Source organism: Berghia stephanieae, chromosome 4 (genome assembly GCF_034508935.2).
Source record: "Berghia stephanieae isolate SIO BIC M18660-M18661 chromosome 4, UCSD_Bste_1.3, whole genome shotgun sequence".
In the NCBI taxonomy this organism is placed as follows: Eukaryota; Metazoa; Mollusca; class Gastropoda; order Nudibranchia; family Aeolidiidae; genus Berghia; species Berghia stephanieae.
Window position 1 is genome coordinate 72,931,626 of NC_088363.1, and position 8,323 is coordinate 72,939,948.

The window sequence follows — 8,323 nt, forward strand, 5'->3', positions numbered from 1 at the left end:
GATCCCCACCCAGGCCAAATACTCTGACACCCTGACTCATCGGTAATGATAAAAAAAAAATCGGCTAATTATCACGAGGCACCCGGCCATCTGGCAGCCCTGCGACTGAGAGGAAAGGTCAAGCTGACAGCAACAGAAACGAAAATGAATGTGGTCAGTTCACAGCCATAGAAGCTGGATGACTGGTTGAGAATTAAGAGGAAATAACTCAGTACACAAAATATGTCAGTAAAAGGATTCACATTTCATGGTATACCCCATACCCTGTCCAAGACAGAGGACACAGAAAAGATCTCCCAAGCCCATGAATGGGTGGCCCTCCATCCAAAAATTTGAAAGCGACAAGATAAGAATAAAAGATTAACAAAAATAGATATCCGATTTCTATAAATCATACATATTTATTACTTTTCAACATTTATTTTAAAAACAAAAAATGACAACAACAGCAGCATTTAAATAAAATGCACAGGCAACATTCAAGCAATAGACAAAAGAATTGAATTTTCCAAAATGTTAGGGACATATTTCCATACAAGTTTCAATAGTTTCAAGAACCAATTGATTGGTCTCAAATATCGTCTAAATAGTCAGAATGACATTGCTCTGATAGACACTTTGTCATCGCATTCAGGAATAATCTAGGACTAAAATTAAACCATTTTCACTCCAATCTTGTTAGGTCACCGGTAGGTTTAGGTAACAAGTCTACTATCATTTCCTCAAACATTAAAATAACAGATTAGATTTATGGGAACTGAGCAATGATCTATCCTAAAATGATCCGGCATGAAATAATCTGTTATGGTGAAGTGAGATTAATTAATTGTAAAATGATAGCAACATAGCAACAATCTCAAAAGCCATGTAGCATTTCACCTGCTGTTGTGTTGTTATAGGAAATTAGTACACCTAAAAATAAAAAAAATTCCAATTTTAAAAAGAAAGCAACCATTATATTAAACCTTTGTTATATTATAAAAATATAATTTCGAATTAAATAATATTAAAACTTACAATAGAAAAAAGGTTTTGTTATCCTACTTTTAATATTTTTATACCAAGGGCAATTGTAGACATAAATTTTTTTTAATGTAACAGTTCAGCAATTAGATACCCCAATATTTTGGCAGTAAGGAATAATTGCTGGTTTGACAAGCAATTAATCCTAAATCATTTCCATGTTAAACACTACTAAAAGAGTGATCATTAATTCAAAAAAGGTATAGATACATAAAAGTTGAAATTTTAGTAGACAATTGTAACATTTCAATAGAAACATTTAAAACATATGATCATGCGTATTTTCAGACAAATTCTAATTTTATTCAGCTTACCTACCACATCAAATGATGTCAGTTACAAAAATTTACAATGTGACAATCAAATGATTGATGTAAGTGTCTTTGCGCTAAAGAAAAAAAAATAGTTTGAATAGATAGTTTGATAAAATAATACAGATTCACAAAAAAAAAAAAAAATGTCATTGCTTTATCATGACAAATCAAAGTACAAATTGGTGTAAAATTTGTATGAAAACAATATTCAGAATCCAGTATAATAAGGTTCTCGACAGTCGATTTCAAAGCAGTTGTAAAAAAGATGAGAATTCAATTGCATTACCTAAAAAAATGCTAAAAAAGCACGTATTGGAGAATTTAAGCCCTAGTAGATATCAAGATGCTTTATAATAGTAAATATTACAAAACCATTGGTCACAACACATAAAAGTGAGGATTTTGCTTCTATATGCACTGTTCTTCAAATTCTAATTTACAACTTAACAAATAAGAAGACTGCTGTCAAGATCCCAAATCTAAGAGACAAGTTAATGATTTTATATATGATGTATATGGACTGTCACAGACAAAATCTTTATTCTTATCCTTGATTTTATCTAAAATAGGAAAAAAAGCCATAACATTACCATCAAACCATTGTATAAAATGAACTTGCCGAGAATTACCATCATCTAGACAAGATGGTCAGAACATTGGAAGATGATTGCGAAAACATTGCAATGATTAAAATGGATGAGAGGATGATAAACGCGATAAAAATGGATGCGATGCAAATGGTGAGATGAAATGTGAGCATGGTCATTGTTACTTGTTCCCATCGAAATTTGAACTGCTTTCTCCAGGTTCTACTCCAAATTCACCTGTGGATGATAGAAACGAAGAAAAATTATTACAAAACACAGCTTAAAGTTTACCCTGGATCAGATGTGTAAACTCATTACAAGCATTAAATAAAAATTATTTTTCTCTTTTAAAAATGGTCTTCAAGATAAAAAATGAGAAAATAACATTCTATAAAACATCTACTCAATGGCAAGTGGCAATCTCAAGTTTTTTGGGGGTTTTGTTTGGGGAAAGATCATACATATTTCAAACATTGTATTTTATAGGAAATCCCATTCTTTTCCATGCTACTTGCCAATATTATTCTGCCAAAAACAAATTACTAACCTCTTATACATTTAGTTTAATTTGTTTTTCCTCACACTTTCCAAAGAAAATAACATGATAACAATTAAGTTCCCAACCTACAGCGGAAAGTAATCATTAACATGTTTAGGCTGTTAACTGAGTGCATTTAATTTCCTCTTCTGTTCCTGAATAATTAGTCTGTGATAGACGTTATACATTTCTGTGATTTACTCACAACAAACGAATGAAACATACTAGCAAACAATTTTACATGTAACCTAAAACGTTGATATTACTATTCAAACATTTATTTAGTGGACGTGATCATCCAAAGGTGTTCTAAAAATAATAACAAAGAAACACAGTGTGTTGTTTCACTTTGTTGGTAGGAAATGAAAGAAATTATAATTGAGATAAAACATCACATTTGTTTGTTTTTAAGGGTTTTATTGCACTTGCAACATATTTAGGTCATATCAGTGCCAGTAAAAAGGAAGAATATGCGATTGTAAAAAGTTCTAGAATTACAATTAAAGTACACCCAAGAAAAGGTAAGACAAAGGGGAATTGGTTCAAATAGGGAATAGATGTAGATTCCAAGAGCACACTATCAATTTACTTCGTTTGAGATCGCCTAAAAGTCTCATCCAGACACAAGCACAGGTGGTCAATTGTATCAAATGCATCTGATAGATCTAATAAAGTCAAAAGAGATACATTATTTACGCCTAAATTGTTAAGAATGCCGGAGTTAAGTTTTACAAGGTCAATTTCAGTGCTGTGGAATGATTTATAGGCAGACTGGAAACGCTCACTAAGACTATTACAATTTACATGAAGCAGTAGATTTTTAAAGACAATTTATTCAAGCACTTTAAATGAAACGGGAAGTTTCAAAACTGGTCTATAATTTGTGTTGGCATCGGACTTTTTTCTTTTCAAGGGTTTGATAATGGCATTTTTAAACACATCAAGGACTAGTCCAAAGGAAAGAGAGTCATTTATAAGTTTGGTAATTGTTGGAAGCACAACATTGAGACATTCTTTCAGCAGATATGTGGGAAGGGGGTCAAGACCACAGTGCTTAAATGACTCTTCATGATGGCCTCTCGAACATCCTCTTTCGTTGCAGGTTCAAAGGAGTCAAGAACTTTTCCATGAAAAGATTTGAAGGTAGGTGGTGAATGTGTTCATTTATGCCTGATGTTTGTAATTTTGCTGTTAAAGGTGGCAAAATCTTCAGCAAGGAGGCTATCACTTTTTGAAACCGGAATTGACAGTTCTTTTGTATCCCTAGTAGGTTATTGTGATTTACATTGCCTGAATATGATTCTTTTATCAATTTTCTTAGATCCCTGAGATTTACCACACCATTTTAAATAGACATGAAACTAGGAAGTCAGAAAAGTAAAAGCATATTTTTCATTCTGTCAAATTTTAGTTTTTATTGAATCATTTTTCTTGACCATCAGGTTGTTGTCCTTCAGTTTGTCTATATTATTTTTTTTCTAAAAACATTTATGTGAATGCCTGCAGTAGAGAGAGGAGGAGGGAGAAATGATAGTAGTCTCGGTGATTGATTGTACAATGGACAGAAGCAGGTTTGTTAGTCACTAACATTTTTTTCTCTCCAATTTTCTTTAAAGAACCTATTTTCAAGATATGAACTGTTGACCTAGCTGGTGATTACTGCCATTTCCACTAACAGAAGACAAATGACACAACAAATAAATGATTTTGATCTATTAGAAATATTTTTTTAAAACATACTGGCAGCTTTGAAGACTGCTGCAACATCTCCCTCTCCATAGCCCATCCTTCTTGCTTTCTTGAACAGCTCATTGGCTGCAGCAGCCAAGTAGAGCGGTTGTTCTACACTGTCTCCCAGACCCAGTACTAGGCGTAAATCTTTCTGCTGGTGTTGTAGAGGGAAGTGGGGGTCAAATCGTCCACTCAAAATAGCTGGAAAAAGAAAATGTACTTGTCAGACTAGTGGGCAAGATGTATTCATTTCATCTTTAAAATCCTTATTATTTAGTTACTCATGTTTATACTTTTGTATTTTTCCATAGTTTTTTTTTTTTTGTTTTGTTCATTCATTAATAGATTTGAAAGGAATAAGAAAGCTTTGTTATCTTTATACTTTGTCGAGATTTCATGGTTTAAATGAATTAATAATGACAGAATAACTAAGTTTCCTTTTTTTTTTTTCCCAAGTCATCATCACATTACAAGAGTGCATTGATTTCGCAAGATATGAACAGAAATTTAAGTGCAAACCTTGACTTTTGTGGCTAATTGTTCGACAAGAAAGGGCACCAAGAGATAGAACCTCAGAGAAATCTTCCAGATCAATTCCAACCTTCTCTGCCAAGGCCATCCCCTCTGACAGACTGGCCACCATATTGCCAAGAATCATATTGTGGATCAATTTCATACGTGTAGCTGTGCCTACTTCATCTGAAAAAAAAAAAAGAAGAAAAAGATGATAGAAATCAAGCAATTCTTATACAATGATTATCTACAAGACTAATCAGTATAAGTAAGACATAAAACTGATTAACGAAGATCTACAAACCCACCACCTCACCCCCTTCCATATGCAAACCTTTACTTACAATTAAGAGGGTGGGGGGAATTTTTACACAACGGTATGATGAACTGCAGCTAGGGTATTCAGGTTTGTTTTTTTTTTTAGAGGGGGGTTTGAGGTGGGGTGTGAATATAAAGATAAAGCATCAAATAAATGCTAGAATTCAACAGGAACCAACCAAGTTGTCCAAGAGAGTAAGTTGATGTTGATAGTCCTGCCCAGAGGAGTGAACATGCCAGGATTGGTAATCGGTTGCCATTTGCCCTTGTCTATAAGTATTACAAGTACCAGTAAATAGGGAAGATAATGAAACAGTCCAAATAATATAAATCCACAACCTGCCACAATAACTGAATGGATAAAAATTAAATCCAATTCTGGGGGGGGGGGGGGGGGGAGAGAGAGAGAGAGAGAGAGAGAGAGAGAGAGAGAGAGAGAGAGAGAGAGAGAGAGAGAGAGAGAGGAGAGAGAGGAGAGAGAGGAGAGAGAGAGAGAGAGAGAGAGAGAGAGAGAGAGAGAGAGAGAGAGAGAGAGAGAGAGGAGAAATCCTAATTTGACCAATACTGACCTCCATTTAAATCTGTTCAAAACGATGTAAGTGTAGAGTTTGCTCGAGCTATAAAAACAACTTACTTCCTAGATAGAATGACTTCTTCCCCATGGCTTCAAAACATGAGTAACAGTCATCAAATAGTTTACGATCCCCAGAACAAAGGATGAGGAGCTGTCCTTCCAGAGCTGGAACTCTGCTTCCACACACGGGAGCTTCCAAGAAAGACCCTCCATGAGCCATGATAGCCTGTTAAATATTCAAAATCAAAATCATTAAAAAATAAATAAATAAATAAATAAAACATATAAAACTAAGGGGAAATGTGGCTTCATCGCATCATGCACACCAAATGTTCTTAAAGAAATCCAAGTTTGTACAAGATTTAAAAGACAATAATGATAATTTAATATTTCTTTTAATCCATTGGACAAACCAAAATATTTCAGAACTGAATTGTATCAGTATTTCTGACAAATCCTCTGAAAAAACGCCTGAAAATGAGGTTATCCAAAAACATAAAGCATAAGCATTTATAACCACTCTCATCTACCACCCACCCACACACAAATATGTCAACTTCAATTAACATTAAGGTTTAAGTTCATTTGGGGGAAAAAATGAATAAAATTAAAAATTAAATTAAATAAAACAAACAAAAAAAAAAAGTCTTGAAATTTACTCCATGCTCACACATACATAATTTCAAGATAAATACCTAATGACCTTAAACTCTTACAACAATTCCACTATTTTAAAAAGTGGACCGAAAAAAGAAAAAAAAATTCAATTTATTTGACAGCAGTAACTTTAAACTGCAACAGTGATGGATAAGCAGGGGGGTCCCAATAGCTCAGTTGGTAGAGCACTCACCAACATGCAAAGGGACTGAGATCAATCCGGGTGCAGTCAAGATTTTTTTCTGACCCTCCCTGTCCACCCAGCGGTGAAGGGACTTTGGGTAGCTGAGTGTTAGATTTGGTGGAAAGTACTTTGCAATAGACTAGCTCTATCCAAAGAATAGCAGGCTATTGCCCTTTTCACGCTGTAGAAACCGGGAGTAAACTCCGGCTCCTTGGGCCCAATGGCTCTGAAGGACTACTAAGATGGAGAAGCTATTTCTAGGGTGATTAGGACAGGATTTGAATATTTCAAAATGTGACAATTTACACTATTATTCTTTTCTATATTTCTATATAGTTCTTTATTCTTTTATTAGGCTTTTTGTGAAAGAAGCTGCAATACCTGTTTTGTAAGTATATTTTTAACATTTTGTAACCAATAATTAAAAATAATTATACCAGACAATTCATTTACGTCGTCTTCATCAAAATGCAAAATATCATTTCAATGTTTTTTTCCTCCTCATAAGGTAGGGTTTCATGTTAGAAATTTTTGATAGAATCAATATCATCAGGGGTGAAAATAATAGTAATCACATCAAATGAGGCAATAAAAAGATATAGAGAGAAATATGGAATGATTGCGACATTTGTAAATATTATGTAAACTTTGCATGTAGAGGTAGTTGAAGGGTTTGTTTGTTTGTTTTCTCTTAAAAAGCTTGATATATACACAGTAAAACAACATTTCAATGTATTAAAATTTGCTTTCTCACATCAGCAACATCTTGCACTGTTTCTTCATCCACAGTTGACATCTCCACGTAACATTTTCCTTTTGAAATCCCATCAAGTACTCCCATGTTGCCAAACATTATCTAATTGAAATTTTAATAAAAAAATAAATAATTCAATGCAGGACAGATGACGGAAGCAAACAGTATTAATACTTCTACTAGATTTTTGTCCACACTATTTAACACCAAAATAAAAAAATGAAAGAAACACAAAAATATTTAATTTTAAATTTATAACATTCATATCATCAACAAATACAAAGAGATACTGTTATACATTTGGATTGTGCGTTAGATATACAAATGACTATTAAATAATAGCAGTAGAAAAGCGATGTCAAAAATTAATTTGGCTGCATGCCACTTTTGCACATTTCAACAAAACACAAAATTCTAAGGTAATTAAATGAGATGTCTCTTGATAGCATAGGGGTTTTAATTTTAGTCAGTTAATTTTTTATTAGATAAATAAATAAATAAATAAATAAATAAATAAATAAATAAATAAATAAATATATAAATATATAAATAAATAAATTAATTAATAAAAATAAAAACATAATTATTTTCTTCATGAAAAAATATATATATGGATAATATATGATATTTTGTAAGTTGTCATATAAGAAATTTAATGAAAGAGAGAGGAGAAAAAATAAATTTTGCTTAACCTATTAGTGGCATCTTCATCTATTGCCACAAATACTTACATCTCTAACAGCTGTAGAGTCTGCAACACATGTGAAAGTAATGTCACATGACTGGACCACATCAGCTGGATTATTGCCTTTGAGAGCCCCTGCCTTTACAAACTCACGACACTAAAAGGATGACAAGAGATTATATATCATATTTTATGGAAAGTAAAAGAGAAAAGAAAATTGTTCAATATGTTTTTATTCTGGGAGACGGGGGAGGTGGAACTCCAGCTGAAAACAAAACAGAGAAATGATCACCAGACTGCGGTACAATTCCATTCAAATTTGTAAGTAAGACGATGCTAACTGTACATCCATTGTCATCTCAAAAACATCGGCATCAATGAAAGTCTAAATTCTTTTCTGCGACAGTATTTATTATACATTTAATAAAAGTGAACGAATGTTATG

At 33.0% G+C, this 8,323-nt stretch overlaps 1 protein-coding gene across 1 annotated transcript in view; it reads right to left on the reverse strand.

The window, feature by feature from the left end:
* Positions 1–381: 381 nt before the first annotated feature.
* LOC144971187 (uncharacterized) overlaps positions 382–8,323 on the reverse strand; it is a 50,638-nt gene continuing 42,696 nt past the window's right edge. The window contains exons 10-15 of the mRNA XM_078911681.1: positions 7,925–8,035; positions 7,194–7,295; positions 5,659–5,824; positions 4,713–4,892; positions 4,203–4,394; positions 382–2,161 (exon numbers count right to left, since the gene is read on the reverse strand). Coding sequence (XP_078767807.1) covers positions 2,106–2,161; positions 4,203–4,394; positions 4,713–4,892; positions 5,659–5,824; positions 7,194–7,295; positions 7,925–8,035 — 807 coding nt within the window. The 3' untranslated portion in view covers positions 382–2,105. The remainder of the gene's footprint in view (positions 2,162–4,202; positions 4,395–4,712; positions 4,893–5,658; positions 5,825–7,193; positions 7,296–7,924; positions 8,036–8,323) is intronic.